The sequence below is a fragment of the Sciurus carolinensis genome, chromosome 12 (assembly GCF_902686445.1).
Source record: "Sciurus carolinensis chromosome 12, mSciCar1.2, whole genome shotgun sequence".
Classification (NCBI taxonomy): Eukaryota; Metazoa; Chordata; class Mammalia; order Rodentia; family Sciuridae; genus Sciurus; species Sciurus carolinensis.
This window is the reverse complement of record NC_062224.1, coordinates 83,383,666-83,403,703: the sequence shown is the minus strand read 5'-3', so window position 1 is coordinate 83,403,703 and position 20,038 is coordinate 83,383,666. Positions and strand designations below refer to the sequence as shown.

General features: G+C 52.5%; 1 protein-coding gene across 2 annotated transcripts in view; it reads right to left on the bottom strand.

The window, feature by feature from the left end:
* The window catches only part of Pik3c2b (phosphatidylinositol-4-phosphate 3-kinase catalytic subunit type 2 beta), a 64,788-nt gene that overhangs the window by 18,826 nt on the left and 25,924 nt on the right, over window positions 1–20,038 (bottom strand). For both annotated transcript variants that reach the window (XM_047521115.1, XM_047521116.1), the window contains exons 3-19: window positions 19,741–19,841; window positions 19,012–19,166; window positions 18,573–18,693; window positions 15,264–15,375; window positions 15,035–15,114; window positions 14,588–14,651; window positions 12,813–12,959; window positions 12,138–12,171; window positions 10,842–11,037; window positions 9,613–9,735; window positions 5,606–5,773; window positions 4,923–5,034; window positions 3,711–3,853; window positions 2,337–2,525; window positions 1,029–1,122; window positions 795–889; window positions 215–395 (exon numbers count right to left, since the gene is read on the bottom strand). In XM_047521115.1, coding sequence (XP_047377071.1) covers window positions 215–395; window positions 795–889; window positions 1,029–1,122; window positions 2,337–2,525; window positions 3,711–3,853; window positions 4,923–5,034; window positions 5,606–5,773; window positions 9,613–9,735; window positions 10,842–11,037; window positions 12,138–12,171; window positions 12,813–12,959; window positions 14,588–14,651; window positions 15,035–15,114; window positions 15,264–15,375; window positions 18,573–18,693; window positions 19,012–19,166; window positions 19,741–19,841 — 2,115 coding nt within the window. The remainder of the gene's footprint in view (window positions 1–214; window positions 396–794; window positions 890–1,028; window positions 1,123–2,336; window positions 2,526–3,710; window positions 3,854–4,922; window positions 5,035–5,605; window positions 5,774–9,612; window positions 9,736–10,841; window positions 11,038–12,137; window positions 12,172–12,812; window positions 12,960–14,587; window positions 14,652–15,034; window positions 15,115–15,263; window positions 15,376–18,572; window positions 18,694–19,011; window positions 19,167–19,740; window positions 19,842–20,038) is intronic.

Sequence of the window (20,038 nt, the reverse complement as noted above, 5' to 3'; positions counted from 1 at the left end):
AAAATTATAAAAATTTCAATATTTTGCAAGGAAAAAAAAAAAAAACATATTGGTTTGTGGCCTGGGGGTTATAGACAGGGTCACCTCCTTCTAGCTCCTAAATCAGACTTGGTCAAGTGCCCTCCTGCTGCTCAGAAAGTCTAGAAGTAAACTACTGACCACAGAAGCTCCAGACCAGAAATGGAGACAGGCAGAGACAGCCCTGCCCACTCACCTGCCTAGCGGATGGGGCGGCCTCCCGGACCTGCTGGGCCAGCTTGGCCAGGGCGTTGACAAGCCAGCACTGGCGGTTAAACTCCTCCCTCAGCCCCTTGCCACAGCAGCACAACAGGGCTGCCAGCAGATACTGGTAGCGGATGCTGAACTGAGAGTCCTTGAGACCGTCCTTCAGCAACCTGCAAGGAAGGAAGGTGGGGAGTCAGGCTGCTCAAGGGATCACAGGCAGCAGATAGGGGAAACGGGATCAGACCCTGATCCAATTCCCCAGAAAACCCACCCTACAGCCCGGAGGGAAATACACTCTGAATGCTCTGCTATCCAGAGGTGCTCCTCCAAGCCACCCTGCCTGAGTAGACATCAAAGCCCCTCTGTAATTTGTCTCTCTGCCATGGGTGGGAGTTACACAGGGGTGAACTGAGATCGCCCTGAGGAAAGATGCTAGTCCAAGGCCACAGGGTAGCTCAGCCACATTCTGGAACCCAGATCACTCAGCTCCCCACTCCTACATGCCTAGGGGTAAAATACTCCTGCAAGAAAAGCATGTCTACCTCCCCCGTTTCTGCACTCGCTTTTACCAGAAGAAGTAGTGAGTCACTCTCAGGTCAGAGACAGCTCGTTTCAGGAGGAAGCGCACCAGAGGGCTGTCCAGGTAGCACTCATACTTCAGGGCCTGCTCCGAAGAAAGCGAAGCAAGGCTTTATTAACTGCCTGAAATGTGGAGGCCCTGGGTTCTACGGGGCAGACTGCAGGCTGACTTGGGGTCTTAGGGACCAGACTATGAGAACCAGAGGGAAGGCCAGTCCACCTACCTGCACCAGCTGCGGCAGGTAGTCAAGCAGCTCAGCATCCGAGAGCGAGCCGATCCACTGGACGGCCATCCGGCGCACCTCCTGATCCGGGAAGCTGCAAAACAGAGCCCAGTACCTTGACAACCCAGTCGCAGGCTCTGTGGCAAAGGTGTGAGCCAAGAACCTTCATACCAAAGGCAAACGTCTCCCAGGATCTGCCAAAGCCACTGGAAGAATTAGCACCTTCTCTGGAAAGCAATCCTTGGGAATGGCACTCCCCATGATCAGAGTCTACCGTGGGCCATGGAGGGGCAGGAGAATGGACACACTTGTTCTTTGGGTGATTTAAAGAAAATGGGGGCTGGGGAGATGGCTCAGTTGGTAGAGTGCTTGCCTTGCAAGCACAGGGCCCTGGGTTCGATTCCCCAGCACTAAAAAAAAAAAAAAAAAAAAAAAAAAAGAAAATGGGAGACAAAGTCCTTTACCCTGCTCCCCAAGATCTCTTCCATAAGTTCCCATCACTGAAGAACCCTCCTGTGGGTTAAGGCATTATTTTGTCTTGGTAACATCCTTTAATGCAATATTTGCCAGGCAAATAACAGAACTGTAGAATTTTATGTGAGTTGATACTTGGTGTTATCTGGAATTCGTTTCAAAGAGATTAACAAAACCATTGTCTCAAAAAGTCCTGAAGACAGGTCAGAGAACAGGTACATTTTGGTCACTGAGAATAGTAAGAAATAAACTGAGAATCCTAGATACCACCTAAGAAAGACGGTCCAGGGTTCTGAGACTTGGATCCTTTTGTCCCTAGAGAACCCTTCAAGGGAAAGAAGGAAAAGTTGACATAGAAATAAGCAACAAGGGTTGAGCTACAAGGTCCATGCATTTGTCAAAACTCTGCCAATGTACAGGTAAAGTTGGAGCATTGCCTTACATGTAAATATTGACTCAAATTAAAAAACAGAACATTGAGCTCTAGTTGTGCTAGAGTATTTAGAGGGGAATTTAATGATGTCTGAAATTTGCTTCAAAATGCATAAAAAGTAAGATGGATTGATGAATAGAAGGATGGACAGATATACTATAAAGCACACAGAGCAAATGCCAATGAAAGAATCCAGGTGGTAGGCACATGGGGGTTGACTGTACAATTTTCAATTTTGTCATATGTTTAGAAAATGTTTGTAATAAACACTGGGGGGGAAATGAGACAAAGCAAAAGTCAAAAAGGAGAAATGGAAAAGCCCTGACTATCCACGTGAACTTCACCATCTTCCCAGGGTGGCGGGGTCTGCTTGGGGTCAGGATGAGGGTGCTTCAACTCACGTGGCATGCAGGAGCCCCAGGGCATCCTGGTGGTTCATGTGGGTCCACTGCTTCAGGAGCGCATAGATGTCGGGCAGGCAAGCCCACTCCCAGCTGGGGGCGCTGGCGAGCACCAGGGGCAGCGAGCTCACCTCCGAGTGGCAGTAATATCGCTTCTCCCACAGGCGCTTCTTGTCAGCATCAGTGAGCCTGGGTTGGGAGGAGGTCGGGGAGGGAAAAGGAGGGAAAGGGGCAGAGTCAGCCAAAAGGCGGGGAACGTCCATACACCGCCATTCAGGGGTTCCCCAACTTTGCTGCATATTATAGTCACCTAAGGGGCTTGATGACTTTCCTGTGCCCAGGTCATACCTAAAGCCAATGAAGTCAAAATGTCTGAGCAAGCCAGACACCAGATATTTTTAAAAGATCACCAGGTGATTTCACTGTGAAGCAAAGTTTGGGAAGCAGGGTCCAAATCTCATTTTGATGCTGACTCAGGGTCATCTCAGGTGCCGACCCAATGAATGGGCCTAGGGCACCAAACCTGCCTCCCTTCCTGGAGATGTGGTGAGGGCACCACTCCCAAGTAGAGCCACCAGAGGGCAGTGGACCCCATGTGTCAGGGTCTGGGCATCTGGGCCTCCTGGGGCCTCCTGGGTCAGCTGTCAGATTTACAGGTCTTGCAACTAATTGGGCCTTGCCTGAGCTCAGGTGTCTAATGGGAGAAAGCAGCCGAGGGGTTAATGAAGTGAGGGGTCAGCAGAGGGGTGGGGGCAGGGGAGGTCTGTGTCACTCAGCTACTTTGGCACCCTGGGTGGACATGAACAAGAGAGGTAGATGGGGGAGCAGGTAGGCGGGGAGCTCGACCCCACCAGCTGCTCTAGTGTGACCCCTCTTTCTTCCATTCTAGTGAACATGTCAGCCCCAAGGATGGGATCAGCCTGGACTCATTTACCCCAAGAGCTGCCAGCGTGCCTTGACACCTGATCCTTTTTGGAAAGTGACAGGGTCAGAAAATTGCAAAGGCTATGTTGTAGAAGGGCAGGAGGCAGACAGGGAGGTGAGACCTGCAGCCCCTTAGACCATGTGGCAGCAGCTTATGTGGGGGAGGGGTGTGTGTGCAAAGCTCTGGTCCCCTTGGCAGCTGTGCCCAGGCCACGCCCGAGTGGGCAAGGGCATTCTCAGACCTCATTTCCTAACCTCTCCACGCTTCCCAGCGTCAGCTCACAGGGGAAGGTCTGCAGGCTGCCACCATTTTTTGCCTAGGTGGCAATCCTGCCCTGTCCTACCTCCACTCCCAAAGCAGGACAGGTGCTGCCAGGTAAGAGGTCAGATGAAACATGACAAGACTTGGCGGGAAGCCTGAGCCACATGTGGGGGTGTCCTGGGCCTCACCAGTGTAGGGACTCCTTCTGCATGATGTCCTTAAGCTTGCGTTGGTCTTCTTCCCGGAGGCTGCCAAACTCATAGCGGGGGCTGAACTTGTCTCCAGTGGGGCTGGTGAATTTGATGTCAAAAGCCGAGGTGGGGAAGTCAATCTGGAAGGTAAGACTAGAAAAGTGAAGAAGGGGGAGGCAGCCACCTCCCTGGGTCCCCACCCTCCCTCTCACAGCCCATCCTTCCTTTTCCTTGGGTTTCTTTGTAAAATAACCCAGTTGAACTTGGTGATCACCAAAGTCCCTCCCAGCTGTAACTTTCAACAAAACATAAAAGAAAATGGAGGGAAAATGAGCAGGGGAGGAAGAAGTTGGGCTGAGAGGTTCCTGGGTGAGGAGTTGAGCCTCAACCCAGAACTCCCAGCAGGTGCCACTGGCAGCATCCGAGCAGAGCCTGCGGGGCCCTGAGAGGGGTCCTGGAGGCACTGGGCCTGCTGGCAGCTGAGATCACATGCTGGGTGGGAATTCTACCAATTCTAGGGCCTGTGACACTAGGTCCTATGTCACCAGGTGTGCTCCTAAAGTGGCTATCAGCGCTGAGTGAGCCAGTTCTCCAAAGGAGTTAGTTCTATTTTCCTCTATTTGACAAATTTTACCGAGCCCTGATATGGTGCTGGGACCCAAGTGCAGAGTAATGACAAAGAGACAAAAACCCCTGACTCTGTCACTCTCTATCTTTCTATTTCATTCTCTGTCAACTGTGATTTTCCCAATTCCGTACCAAAGCACCTCATGATCACAAGAAAGGGGAGCTGGGAATGAGTAACTGGACCTAGGATCTAACCAGCTTCCCTCACCAGAACAGGTCCACCCGCAAAAGCACTGAGTGACCAGCAGGGCTGGGCTTCCCCTAGGCCCCAAGAGGAGATGGCTCTGATTCGATGGCATTTAGAAGCATGAGGGTTCAACACAGGGACTGAGGAGCTGAGGCCTGGATGGGGAAGGTCTCAGACCCCACCTTCAGGCTCCCTGAAATCAAAGTTGACCTCCAGGAGATGGGAGGCAGAAACCACAGCGCTCAGCCTCCAACCACCTTCGCCCAGTGGCGTCCGTCACATCATCACCCTGTGCCAAGTTCTAGCACCTTTTACTGTCCCAACCTAAATCTCAAGGGAAAATGGAGCTGCCTGTGGGGTTGTCTGACGGGGGAAAGGAAGGGCTGGGGTCTCACCTGCAGGATGACACTATCTGGCTGGTGGAAATTAGGTGCACTCCAACGGGCACTGGGGTTTTCCTGTGTTGCTGGCCACAAGCCCAGAAGCTTCCGGCCACAGGTCAGGACTCTAATGGGGAAGGGAGGAGGGTAAGATGAGCCAACAAACCCACAGGCTAAATAGATGGCTTCCCTTCTGCTCCCCAATTCAAAAATCTGCCCTCGCTATTGGAAGCCACCATCTAACTCCCCTCCCGCCTTCCACTCCACAGTCTAAGGCCTCTTTCTTCCTCCAAATCCAGAAAAGTTCGCCCCTCCAGGAGGCCCCCTGAGCTGACTACTCCCTGGCCTGGGTGACCTGGTGGCAGGAATGCCTTCGTAAGATAGAAGGACTAGGCCAGATGACCTCTGAGGTCCTTCTAGTAATAAGACCAGGTGACATGTTACTGAAGCATTGCTTTCCCATGCTGCCCTCCCCACTACCTGCTGGTCCTGTGCCACCAGTCCTGTCCAATGCCTCTTGGTTACATCAACAGTCTTGGTCACTATTTCTGTGTTTTGGCCCTTCCACCCGGGATGGGAGCAGTATGCTCCACATAGCCCACTCTCTTGAGGGACCCTGGCGAGTGCAGCAGCCAGACCCCTTCCTCCCTTTCCCCTCCCTCCCAAACCAAGGAGCTGCTACCCTGGGGTTCACGTACTGCCTGAAGTTGAACAGCGGGGTCGTGACCCAGCCCAGGGCTTCAGGTACCCTCCGCTGCTTATTGGCCTCTGAGGAGCTCCCGGGTGGGGGGATGGGCAAAGCATAGAGAGTGGCACACAGTAGGGTCTCCCGAGGCAGCCGGTTCACCTGCACTGGGAAGCAGATCCTAGGAAGGACAGGAAACCAAATCAGGTGGCTTCAAGGAACAGGTAGCCTGGGAAGTCCAATAGAGGCAGAGAAGTCTGCCTCCCTCTGAGAGTGTCAGAGGTGTGTTCCCGGATGTCAGGGGGGAGCCTTCTTGAAGAACCAGGACCGGATGTCAGGGGGGAGCCTTCTTGAAGAACCAGGACCGGTCCCAAACTATGTAAAACCTCCACTAGATGCTCCCAGGAGCACAGTATGGTGTCTCTTGGGCCAGTAGACACGGTCAGCAGGGCGAGACAAACATCTCCTGACTTTAAGACTTATGCCTGGTACCCTGACAGAACTTAGCTGGAGCCACCTCAGAGTCCAGCCTCCTTCCCTCGATGCAGGACTGCGTGGAGGGTCAGCAGAGCTGCTCCTGTGTCCTCTTTTTCCATGTGACAGTCCCCATCCCTCCCCCTCGTCCCCCTTCTGACAGCCACTAGGAAGAAGCACCATGTTCTTTGCCCTCAGTTCACTCAGTTCACCCTCCCCCACAGCCTTCCCACCTGTCTGTGTCCCTTCTCCTAGCTCCAGGGACACCCAATTTTTTTTTTTTTTTTTTCTCACCTCAAACAAGCTCAAAGTCAAAGGAATAAAAAGAAGGGGCTTCTCAAAGTCCCCAAATGGTCAGAGTCAACTGGCAGGGACAAAAGGAAAGAACCGAGACGCGCAAGCCCACCCCTCCATGGACCCAGATGTCCCCTCCTGGGCAGCTCTGCCTGGCTCACACCCCGCCACTCCCTGCATGCTCAGGATGAAGAGCTGAAGCTGGGGGGAGCCATGGAAAGAGGGAGGACCCACCATACCTTTCCAGGAAGCTATCCCTGGGCCAAAGTCCACACTGCCACACCCTCCTGGCTGCCCAGGCCCAGCAACTTTCACACCCTGAGAGCACAGAGGCAGAGGGCCACCCCCAAGGTCAGCAATTTCAGATAAAACAGCTTCCCTGCACCCGCAGTCCCTTGCCGGCGCTCCTCCAGGGCAATCTCCACCTAGGTGAGGTACTGCTCTTGCCTGTCGCCACAGACTGGCACAGCACCGCTGCGTCCCAGCTGCTGCTACCCTGGGGGCCCCACAGCTATAATTAGGGCCCCTCCAGCAGCCAGAGAACATGCCAGGCCAGGGTTTGGCTGGAAGTGACAGAGCACGGGCCTATTTTGAGAGTTAGCTGATCCCTGTACTGCCGCAATGGGAGATAGAACCGGCTGACCCGACTGCACAAGGAGAGGGAGCTGGTCCCCGGTTCTTTCTTTCCACCCAAGAAGGAAGAAGTTTCCAGCATGGTGTCTTAAGGAAAAGGGGAATGAAGAGCGTTTCTTGCTGAGACCTGGGCACTAGAAGCAACCAAGGCACCCTATTGCTCAGTCCTTGAGATTATCTGGTATGCCAAAACCTGCCCCAGGACATTAGCCCAGGGTAGCTCAGGAACACTACCTTGTCACTGTAGACCTGAACTTCCTCCCTGCCTGAGAACCCCTCTTCTGCCTGCCACCATTCCTCAACATCCCATCACCAGAACTGCCTCCTCCAGGGATGTTCTGGAACGTTCTAGTCCTGGGTCACTTAACTTATACCTCTGCCACCCCAGTGTCCTCATCAGGGAAGAAGGGACAGCAGCTTCACTGGTGTGATGTGAGCACATACTTTGTACTTCTTGCTATGTGACACTGTAGTCACTGCTCTGAAACTAGGCTACGTAGATACAGTTTCCATGCACAAATACCTCCATGTGTCAATCACTTTATCAGTCACCTGGAACAGAGAAACTGGAACTGAGAGGGCCCCCCCAGCTGAGAAGACCGCAAAGAAGAAGAAAGCATTTGCTCTGCACTGGGCACTGAGCCAAGTATTTTATTTACAGTGTTCTAACTGCTCCTTCCACAGCCCTGTAGGGGAGGCCCTATTGTCATCCCCATTCTAGGGTGAATGGCTGCCCAGGATGGCAAGAAAGGACGGTGGATCAAGCCTGTGCTCTGAACCCCATAGTTGCGGTGCCTCCTCCTAAGTGCCGTGGTCTTGACTAAGAAGGGCTGGCAGGTATCAACTGGAGCATCTGGACGTGCAGTGCTGAGATCATGCCCCCCACAAGCCCGAAGCCCAGGAGACTGGCCCTTTGGATTCAAGGTGGAGATCTCGGATCAGGAACCCAAAGAGACCCACCGGGCAAACTGGGCTGCTCCTCTATTTCTGATTCTGTGTGGGAAAAGTATCTAAAGTCAATTTCTTGTGGTCGTCCTGAGTCAGAACACTGTGTAGCACCCCTCCCCTGGACAAGAGCAGTAACTAAGGCCAGAGAAATCCCCAGGGGATAGTGAAACCCAGGGGCCATTTAACACAGTGATCCTCTGTCTCCAAGGAGTCTCTCCTGCCTTGACAGTTGTCTGAGTCACCAGCAACTGCACAGTTACTGCTCTAAGAATTACTTAAGTGTGGGGTTGGGGTTGTAGTTCAGTGTTAGAGCACTTGCCTAGCACAAGTGAAGCCCTGGGTTCAATCCCCAGCACTGCATAAAAATAAATATATAAAATACTACAGTGTGTCCATCTACAACTAAAAAAAGAAAAAAAAAATGTTGCAGTGTGAAGGACAGGACAGGAGAGAGGGTCTATCTGCCCAGTTGTCCATCCATAAAATGACCCACCCCTCCCAGTATGGGCAGACTCTGTCTACCTATTTGGGCATCTTCAGACTCCCCAAAGACCTTCCTCTGTCTCTTTAATCTGCACTCCAAATACTTAAGTTGCATTTGCTGCTCTGCAAATAAGGACCCAGACATAGTGTGGGGAAGTAAAGCTGGGGGCTGCAAACAAGAGGCTTTCTGACCATCTGGAGGGGGAATAGAGACAGCACAGACAAGGCTCGGGCAGGCCACACCTGCAATGCCACCCACCGTTCAAGGCCCCCTCACCTCCGTTCTCTCCCTGCTTTGCTTGCTTGACGCCCACCTTCCTGACATTAACTTATAGTTAATAAATGGTGATTAGTACTATCTTATATTTGTGGCTTCATATTTATGACCTGCTTATCTCACTTCAGTGCTGCAACTGTCTTCAAATTAAGCAAATGTCCCCATTTCTCATTTTGAGGAACTGAGGCACAGAGGAACTGGAGATAAAGTAGGATTAGAGACAGAATTAGAACCAGAACCTTATTCCATGGCTCCACGTCATTTCTCTAGCCAACCTCCCTTCTCTCCCTGTGAGGGACAAAGTTCAAGACCTCTGGCCTTTTTTTGGCCCCTATCCCCACCTCCCAGTACTAGGGATTGAACCCCAGGGCACTCTACCACTGAGCCACATCCCCAGCTCTTTATTGTTTTATTTTGAGACAGGGTCTCATTAAGTTGCTGAGGCTATCCTGAAACTTATGACCCTTCTGCCTCAGCCTCCCAAGGACTGGGATTACAGGTGTACACCACCACACTCAGCCACCACCTGCCTATTCTAAGGGAATTATGGGAAGAAGGGAGAGGATGAGAATCCCCGAGACTAGTTAAACTCTTTAAGAGAGACAAGATCAAAACAACGAAGCATTATAAATTAACAACTAATATTTATATGGTCCTTTATAGATTACCAAGAGATTTTATGGATACTTTTCACTGGATCCTCCTAACAAACATGAGAGGTAGGAATTATACAGGTCCCCATTTAAGAGTTAAAGAAGTAGAGACTCCAGAGGTTGAATGACCTGTCTGGTTAGGGCTAGCAAGGGAGCCTGGTTTAACCCAGGCATTGGTCCCCAGTCTGAGTCTATTCATTGGCTCTGGAGCATTCTTAGGGATGAGCAGATCCACAGGGGCCCTGGGGGAGGGCTTACTGCTGGTCCCAGATGATGAGGTGGAAGAGATACTTGGAAAAGTGAGCTCTTCGGGTCTGCAGTGGGCTGCACAGTTCCTTGCCGCCATGGCTGAGGGAGCAGGAGAGGTAGAAATCTTCATAGCTACAAAAGACAGGGAGGAAGTCAAGCCCCAAAACCCACTCAGTCACCCAAACCTTTGCATCCCCTTCATGCCAAACTCCACTTCTCCTAGTAGAAATGTTCTGTCTCAGGAAACTAAAACATGGGTCAGGAGAAGACAACCAAGCATTATTTAAGGAAGCATGCTCAGAGAGAAGCAACTCAGTCTCAATCCTTCTGCTCATATCAGGATCCAGGTTGAGTATCGAGTTTTTTCTTCCTTTAATGGGAACGACCATCCAGCCTCCTCTTCACGGTCAGCTTCAGTCCAGCATGTGCCGGAACACATGCATGTGTATGTTTATGTGTGTGTGTGTGTGTGTGCGCGCGCGCACATGCAGCATGCACAAGAAAGCGGGTGGGGGAGGAAAACGACATATGCCGCCATGAATGCCAACACATGGGGGTCCCTGTGGCTCCTGACAGGTGCCTGACAGAAGAGGTCAGAGAAGGCCCTGGTTTCCCAGGCTGCCTCCTTTGTTCTCTGCCAATCGCCCAGAGGAATACATTAAGTGAGGAACAAAGGGAGAAGGGGAAGGGAAGAGAGGGGGAAGGGGCCGGTAAGAGTGGGGTGGGGCCAAATGCCTATTCCCCCAGGCCTTGGATGCTGGGGACCCAGTGGAGGAGCTAAGGATTACCAAATGAACGTCTCCTCCACCCACCCACCCCTGCAGGCCTAAGGAACCCCAGACAAAGGGTTATCCCCCACCTCCCCGCCCCTCCCATTGTGCCTCTGCAGGGGAGTGCAGTCATTGGCCTGGGGCACGGCACTCTATCTGGGAACTGGCCATCTGTCGCATGTCTCCCTCAGCTGGCCTTGGATCTGGAGGGGGCAGGGATGCCGAGGCAGACAGCACCAAGAGGGAAGGAATGGCAGGTGCTTCTCCATCTCCTAGAGGACCTTCTCTCTCAGCGACGTCCCAGCCTGGATTCCCCTCAGTCTCTTGGCTCACCCCCTCAGCCCTGTTGCATCACAATGCCACACATGCTAAGATGAGGTGTAATGCAAGGTCACAGGAAGAAGGGGAGAAGCCAGCAGGAAGTTAAGCTCAGGTAGACTCTCTAGAGGCTATTGAATACCGACTCACCTGGTAGCCCAGGTGATGGGGATGCGGTGGGTGGCATAGACAGTGAAGGCTAGGGCCCCAGAGAAATGGCAGGCCTCCTGGACTAGATCGTGCTTGCGACTCCCAGGCACTGCCGTCTGGAAGTCGGCGTTGAACGTATTGCAGTAAAGCTCCACCAGGTCCAAGATGGCCGCTGTCAGGGCTTCCACGACCTTCTCTATGAAAGGAAGGGGTCAGGAAGAAACTCATGAGGTCTCAGCAAGCACCATCTTGTCATTATGACACTGCCCAGAATGGACTAGTCTAGAATAGTGGTCCCCAAATGCCAGTCACTTTCTAAGTGCCGTGACAAAGCATGGGGACCAGGGTTGTAGCTCAGTGGCAGAGCACATGCCTAGCATGTGTGAGGCACTGGGTTTGATTCTCACCACCACATTAAAAAAAATAATAATAAGTTATAAAAAATACAACATTATAAAAAAGAAAGGAAGGAAGGAAGGGAGGGAGGGAGGGGAAAAGAGCAGGAAGGTGTCCTGAGCTTTTCATTAAGAAATGTTACTTGGTTTCAAACATGGTCCTTATTTTTACATATTACTACTTATATTATTGTGTTAAAAGAGTCTTCCTTTTAGCAAATGATAGTACTGAGAAATTGTCAGTTATTTCAAAAAAGTCATTTCTCTTCAGGGCTGTAGCTCAGCAGTAAAGCACTTGCCTAGCATGTGCAAGACCCTGGGTTTGATTCCTGGCATGTGGAGAAGAAAAATGCTGGTAATTCTGTTTTGGTCCCCCAAATACTTTCTGGGACATTTTATTCATCCATAAAACCTAAAAGACTGGGAATCCCTGTATGAATTCCAGCAATATGGCTTTTAGGGCAAAGTTCTACATACATGTCTTAATAGGGAAATCCTAGAGAAATCCTAGTGCAAAATCCTTTCTCACTCTCCCAAAGGCCTGTTCTAAATTGGAAATGTAGGGGCTGTGAGCTGCCTGGAGAAGAATCAGAGCCTACATATGTGAGAGCTTTCCCATCTGGGTGGGAGGGTGGCTGGGCTTCACCACCCCCACGCCCACACTTATACCACCTCATCACCCCTTCCAGGGACACCACAGGAATGACTAGCAACAATAATGAGAAAATGATTTGTGGAAAGCAATGTGGGCTCCAGCTGTGTCCACACCTCACAGGGAAACACACACACACACACACACACACACACAGAGCAGGCCAAGCTCAGCCACATTAATCAAGGAGACAGAGCTGGCAGCTTCTAGCTGCTCCTACTGGACAAAGAGGGATGGCAGTCCCCTTACCTCGGTTTTCCCTCACAGCCAAGATGCTGGGATCCTGTTGGGTAAAGAGAAGAGGGAGTGAACTTCAGGACCGTGGCCTTCTTTCATCACAGCTGGAAAAAGGGCTTTCCACAGCTACACTCATCTGGGCCGGACTGGGCTGAAATGTGAGAAGCAGAGACTCCCCAGGGAGGATGGAGTAATGGTTTCTACCAGAGCTGCATGATGGACAGAGTGAGTTGATGGGGATAAAAATGGTCATCGCATCCACCCTAATGAGAAGCCCAACCCTCAGGCCACTCGGCTGAGGATCACGGTGCCTATGTTGCTGGCCCCATCTGCCTAGCACACAGCCCCCACCGTGGCATCACAGAGCCCCTGGCTCTTGGGACATTCTCCTTTGGGTTTGGTTTTGTACCCTGATGGATAAGCAAACCGTGAGGCAACGCCTGGGTGGTTGTGAATAGGCTTTACTGGCCAACGCTTGCACGATCTGTCCCAGGCGCAGGCCCTGGCTCACCCTCATCCTTGGGAAGAGGGGATGCACTCAGAGTCCATTTTCCAAGAACTCTTGTGTTTGAACTGCTTAAAAGATAGAGGTAGCAAGAAGAGCCTTTCCAGCAACCAGCAACACAGTAGCCTAGGAACATTCCTCTCCCACTTCCCCTTGCCCACAAATGCCCTAGGCCTCTTTACCTTCTGGATTTTGGGCTGCATTCGGGAGGCACAGGGGGGCAGCTGGTTGAGAGCGCTGGTGATCTCAGGGGTTTCCACAGCAGCCAGGGCATTGCAGATGGCCTTGACAGACTGGACCACCCTGTCAGCCTTCAGTGGGAAGTCCCCCTGCAGGAGGCCACACTGTGAGGCTGGCCGGCTCTGCTCTCACACTGGTGGCCCCCAATTCTCCCCCTCCCCACTCCATCTTTAAAGGAATGAGTCGGGAAGTGTAGGGGATAATGACTCTAAGGAAGAACTAGTGGAATCCATGCTTCCTTTTCAAACATCCAGCATCAGCAAACGAACGGGTGTTAAATGAGCCAGGCCCATGCATCTGACCCAATCCCCCAACCTCCTCTCACTCCCAGCCTCAGCCGTCTGCCTAAAATCAATCTGTAGGGCAGAGCAAGGAGGCCAGAGAGCCCGTGCAGGGCTCTTGCTCACTTTCTGATTTCTCACAACTCAGTACAGAACCTCCAGGCAAACCCACTCCACTCCCACAGACAGCCCACGCTCGTGCCTCCCCCTGCACCTGACTCCCGCGGTTTCCTCATGTGGAAACCTCTCCTGTCTGGCCCTGATTAATTATGTCCATTTAAATTAGGGGCCAGACAAAATCCCACCAGCTCCTTGACCGGGCTGCCCTGGCAGTGGCCCTCTCCAGCACGCTCCAGGGGCCCCTCCTCAACTCCTTGCCGTCCTCTTCCAGCTACTTGCTCTTGCTTTTTTCTAATCACACGAGCTCTCCAAAGGCCAAGAAAATTCTTACACTTTTCTACCCCTAGCAGTTGCCAGCACAGGGTCAGAATTTGCAGAATGGTCAGAGAACTCTCTTCTTGTCGTTGCCAGAGGCCACTAGTGAAGGGATGCTGGCAGTGGGTACAGGGTAAGCTCAATACAAGCTCCCCAAGCTCCTGCTCCCCAGAAGGGAAGAATCCACGATGCTAACCGAATCAATGAGGCAAGAGTTGTATTTATTTGATTTTGGGGATTGAATCCAAGGGCACTTTACCACTAAGGTATCCCCAGCTTCCCCCCACCCCCTCACACTTTTTTTTTCTTTCTGACTTGAGATAGGGTCTCACTGAGTTGTTGAGGGCCTCTCTAAATTGCTCAGGCTGGCTTTGAACCTGTGATCCTCCTGCCTTCTGCTGACATCACAGGTGTGCACCACCATGCTCAGCGGGAAGGGTTGTTTTTGAAGGTCACTTCAAAACAGATTTGCCTTTAGCTTCCTGACATTTAGGCAAATGTTTATTCTCATAATTCTGAGGCGTAAGGTTCCACAGCAGTTCAGATGGAAAGGGCTCTGGGCCCTCTGTACATCTGGGACCCTACACCTCCTGAGGGTTTTCTATCTGTGACACCAGCTGAACAAAACTTTGCAAGTCAGAGGTTCCTGGGCACTGCTGGTAGGATGTCCACTCCAGTGCACATTCAAGTGTGGCACTGGGGAGACAATGCTACTCCAGAGATAGGAGATGCCCTACTCCAGAGATAGGGATCAACACACACTTCCTGACCTACTTCTTCTATTCAGGAGCAGAACCCCTTTCTACATGCTTGCCAAGCTGCTCAGCAGCCTGTAGTGATCTTGGCTGGCCTGTGAGCTAGGGGGATGGAAAGTACTCTGCCTGTAAGTTTTCAGTTCTACCCAGGTGCCTGATGGTGCTGGCTGGTCCCGGGAAGCCTGGGGAAGAGGAAGAGGAGCTTCCAGCAGCTCCTCCTGGGCCAGCCCCAGTACGTGTACTCACATCAGCCAGCAGGAAGGCATCCACCTCATTGTGGTAAGTGTCAAACAGAAGACTCAGGGCCTGCCTGGGAGTTGGGGGTAGAGAAAAATCACAGGAGAGGTCACAAAAGATCCAGTGCTCTGGGAGACCCATTCCTTCCCTTCCTCTCTTCTGCTCAGGGATCAGGTGCTGATGTCAAGGGTTCCCATTCTTTCCATGTCCCATGAAGATGGAAGGAGTGAGTCCTTTCTGCGTCACCAACTCTTGCCTAGAGAATGATGGCCAAGTACTAGAAGGAGGAGATGAGACACGGCCTGGAGTGGGGACCTTCCCAGACAACTCCTGACATCCATAAATATCCCTTAGCCCCAGCAGAAGGCCAAGCAAGTAGGTCTGTTGGAACCCTCACAGTCCCTGTTTGGGCGACACTCAGATGCAGCCTCCTTCCCTGGGGGGTCCCGCACTCACCTGCTGATGGTCTGCTTGACTGGCCTCTCTTGCAGATGGATGAGGTAGTTCAAGGTGGAGGGGCTCTGGTCATCGTTCACCTGTGTCACAGCGTGCTGCTCAGCAGGGGTGCTGCCCTCATCTCAGCACTCCCAATCCACCCCCCAACCTGCTCACAGCACCTCTCCACCTCCCCGCAGCACCTCTCCACCTCCCCCGCTGTGCACCCATCAACCACTCCCACACCAACCGTCCTGGCCAGGTCACTGCGCACAGCCTTCTGTTCCATCAGCTGTAGCCGGATGTCAACATCAAATTTGCGGCAGTACTGGATATACTCATGGCTGCCCAAGGCATGTTTGCTGGTGGGACAGGGGGACAGGACCATTAGCACCCACAGAGATACATACCTTAGCCTTGGGGAGAACCAGAAAGAAACCGGAGGAGTCGAGTGGGTCTAGGGCCTGTGTTGCGGGCCCTACCCTGGGTTCCTGGAAAATGTCATGGCGGATACTGGGGGAAGGCACAGAGATCTATCTAAACAACCCTTGAGCTGTACAAATATGGACGGTCTCAGGTATTTAGTACTGTGTTGTTATCACTGGTTCATTCCCAGGGTGGGAACTGCTTCAGAGAGTAGGGGACAGAGGGGTGTCTCAGGGGACAGCTGTTTACACCCCATTCTCTTAGCTTCAGTGCAGGGGACAACCAAGGGAGATAAGCTGTGCCCAGGCTCTGGTGTCCCCACCCTCTTTCTATGTTAACTGAGGCTGAGGCCAAACAAAGCAAATCCACCACAATTCCAGCCCTGTTATTCTCACCCAAGTTGATTCTCCCTTCCTCTGGGGGTCCCACCTGATTGCAAATCACCAGGGGCTTCCTAAAAAGTGTGTGCTATTCACAATGCTCAAGCACCCCCTTGGGAGATCCCCCACCCCGCCCAGTTTAGAGGAGGAGGCCTAGGGAGCCCCTCTGGGACCCAGCCTCTTCCTTACTTCCAAATCACACCTTAATCAGAAAGGAAACCCACAAGAAGGGGCAGAGGAAAGAGGGAGTCCCACCTCCAGGCCAACACTGCAGGCTGGGCCAGGTCTCAGCAGCTGGGTAACAGAAGCCGGAAACGGACTTCCTTCCTCAGCAGAGCTGGGAATCTAGGCCAGAAATGGAGGGGAGGGGGAGGGAAGGGAGGGGAGGGGAGCAAAAGGGAGGGGAATGTGCAGAAGCCAGTGGAGGTGCAGGATTGGAGGCCAGTCCAGATCAACTAGGACTTGGGGGATTCTCCACATCCTGAGGGGCCTGGCCTCCAATCTGGGGCCCAACCTGCTAGGACTGAAGAGCAGCCAAAGCCTGGGGGCAGGGCCTGGCTGGAGTGTCTAGGAGGAAGGAAGAGTGTGTTGGGGGTGGGGGAGGTGGCAGGAAACCCAACCCTCCCCTAGGACTGTCTCAAGGTTCTTATCTGAGAGCAGCCTGCATCCTGGATGAACACTCCTCAATGCCCCAAGATCAGCTCCTCCTGCCAGGCATGGAGTAGGAATCTTGAGGGGTTCCTTGTTGCTTGGGAACTAGCAATTTTCTGAAACTCCAGAGGGTCCTTTCCACCCCTATTACAGGGCAGTTGCCTTATGACAGGAGCCTGGGGCTAGGCCAAGAACTTTAAGGTGGGGAAAGAGAAGGCTCCTGGACCCGGGTCTCCTGGGGCCTGCTTGACCTTCTCCGTGGAAGGCCTTTCTTTGGGTGCATTTAAGGCAGAGTGGAAGGGACGTGACCGGAGGACCACTGACCCTGTCCTACCTCGTTGGTAACATTCTATCTGGGTCTTGGCAGAAAGGCAGAACCTGATAGCTCCTACTACCTCTGGACTCAGGGGCTCCAGGACTAGGGGAGTTGCAAAGAAAATTGTGGGATATGTCTCACCCAGAGCCCCGGTAAGTTCTCTCTTTGGGCTGACCCTTTCCTGCTGGTATTTACTGACTGCTCATTGGTTCCTTCTCATATTTAACTCATCATTTATTCAGGGAGGTGTTGGGTCATGCCGTGGATGGAACCCAAGGTCTCATGCATGCTAGGCAAGTGCTCTACCACTGAGCTACACCCCCAACCCCAACCCTCACCATTCTTTACCAAAGACACTAAGTATCAGACTTCACACCTACTTCATAGCAAAATTCAAGCTGGTATAACCATGTTCCCAGCAGTCCACTGTGCCCACTACGGCCCTTGGGCCCTCCAGCAGTACAGGGTGCCTAGGGCTCCTCTTTCTCAACACCATGAGCTTAGGATCCCTTTTATTACCCCTAGGGGAAATAAGGATGGAAGTAAGGATCACATGGCATTCGGATTACATGGGATTCAAACCACGTTTATATGTGTCCCTGGAGTTGTAGGGCCTGTCCCTTTCCTTTCCCTCAGTCTCAGATGAGGATGCAGAGGCCAGTAAGGACCCCCACATTATCCCTAAAGTTGAAATCTTGGCTGGGCACAATGGTGCATGCCTGTCTGTAATCCCAGCAGCTCGGGAGGCTGAGGCAGAAGGATCATGAGTTCAAAGCCAGTCTCAGCAATGGTGAGGCGCTAAGCTACTCAGTGGGACACTGTCTCTAAATAAAATCCAAAATAGGGCTACGTGGCTCAGTGGTCGAGTGCCCCTGAGTTCAATCCCCAGTACCAAAAAAAAAAAAAGAATCTTCAGTCCTGACTGCCAGTTCTATGGTCTAGTCATGGGTGACCATCCCTCCATCCCTGCACCTAGACTTGCACGCAAGAGAGAAAGAGTGAGTGGCAGTACCCTGCAGGCTCTTCAATGGAAGGAGTGTGGCTCTCATCTTTCTCTACTCCCAAGGCCTGCTTCTTCTAAGTGGCTGGAAATGCTGGGCAGTACCCAACCTGATCTGTCTGCTGCCACACAACTGTACCCACCAGAGGTGGGAACCTTGCCTCTGCCTTCCCTCCACCCCAGCCCTCCAGAGCCCTGGGGCAGCGGAAGGGGGGCTGCCTCAGCTGGTCCACATCACACTTTCCAGGGAGGCTGCCTTTTGCAGAGGGCACTGGCTGAAGAGGAGCTGGAAGCCAGCCTTTGGGAGGAGGACAACGTACTGCATGGGCCAGCGGGGCCAAGGCATTGGCAGGGGAAGGGGAAGACAGCAACTGTAATTTCTCCCCTAGGTTCTGGGAGGGCACTTCCGCCCAGTCCTGCTACCCTCTGCTGTGAAGACACCACACATCCTCTAGAGAGGAGAAACCACCCTCCCCGCAGTACACACATCTCTGCAAGCAGAAGTCTGCAAGCAGATAGGACTCGACTTTGCCTAATCCCAGCTCCAAGCTCTTTCCACAGCAGATCTGGCTCAGGATCCAGCCAGCGCTGCTGGAGCCCAGAGCTCCTGGGGAAAGTGCAACGTGGCCTGCAGGGAGTGTGCCCAGAGAGCAGGAGTCCTGACTGCAAGGAGGGGGCGGAGCTGCCAGTGCGGAGTCCAGCATCCCCCCTCCCGAGCCCTACAGCGCGATCCTCCAGAAGGCAGGTGCTGCCTCCACCCATAAGCCCCTGCCCCCATTCACTCACTTCTGCAGGAACTCCTCCAGCCCACAGGGCTTTAGCACAAAATCCCCCACGTCCACTTCCCTCAGTTCATCATGGGTGTAACACAGGGTCTGGTAGATGAGCAAGTCTACTGTGGAGGAACCTGTAAAAAGGGTGGGGTGGGCGGAGCAACAAGGGTGGGCAAGGGGCAAGCAGGGCTCAGCCCCTAACTCGAACTCCTGTCCCCAGCTAAGCCCTCGCTAGCATCACTGACAGCCAGATAATGCAGGCAAACAAACAGCCTGGGGTTTGGGAAAGTGGCTGTGGACATAGAAAGATGGCCCTGAGCCAGACTCTTCCCCACTGCCCTTCATTCCCATGGGCCACAAGGTGAGGTGGGATAGAGAACAAAGGTTCATACCTACAGTCCAAACCATAGCTACCCCCACCCCACTTCACATGCCCTTCCTGACTGACTTACAGTTGCAGGTAAAAGTGAGAGGCTCCCGGAGGCTGTCGCACAACACCGTCACCTTCAGGTTGACCTCATCCCCGAGGTGTTCTGGGCTTGGGGTTACAGCGCTCCAGACATATCCGGTGAGGGAGTAGTCTTGGATGTCAGAGCCAGATCGAAGGCTGTGCAGGAAGAGGGAGAAGGACCCTTGCTGTGCCACAAGAGATTTGTGGAAACCCTCCTAGCCTGAGATCCAAGGGTCCCTCTGTCCCCCCTCAGCTTCGTCCTCTGGTTGGGAGGCCAGATTGGGACAGTGGGAGGCAGCTCTGGAAAACTGTGCTCTCCATTCTCTGCTACAGTTGCAAAATGTTTCCCACAGTGGAACAGTAGAGAGAGTTCCAAATGACAAAGCTTTCCATACTAAGTTTAACAGAAAACTTTTACAGAATCCATTTCCTTTCTTTTTCAGTTCAAAAGAACACTCTTATCTTTACCTGGGGTGCATCTGCTCCTAAGGGCAACTGAGGGCCAGAGCCTAAAGTGGTGAAGATGATTAGACTGTCGGATGAATTTCAGGAATTTTAATAAAAATATGAGGCTTCTAAGATTTCAAAAACCCTGTAGACACCTGATATAGGAGGCATGCCATAGCTATGAATTGAGGCTCTTCTTCCTTCTAGAGTAAGTCCATAATGGGTGACCCTCCTCCCCAGCCCCCACAGTCCTCCAGATCCCAGCCCATTCTTTAACTCTTACATATCCAACATGTGGCAAAACGCAGCAACTTCCTCATCTCTCTCCTCTGAGACTTCAAACAACTCGTGGCCGTTGGCAACAGTATGGTGCCGGGAGACCACCTTGAAGGAAAGAGCAGCCCGCTCAGTGCCCTTCCGCCATAGCGCCCCCTCCCTGAAGGGACGCCCACATCTAAACCAGGCTCTAGGGGTAAAGACTTTCTGGCTATTCAATACACTGAAAGGGGCACAAGAAAACATAGAAAATCCAGAAATACATTTGTCTGTCATCCTAGGAGACCAAAAGCCAAATTAGAAAA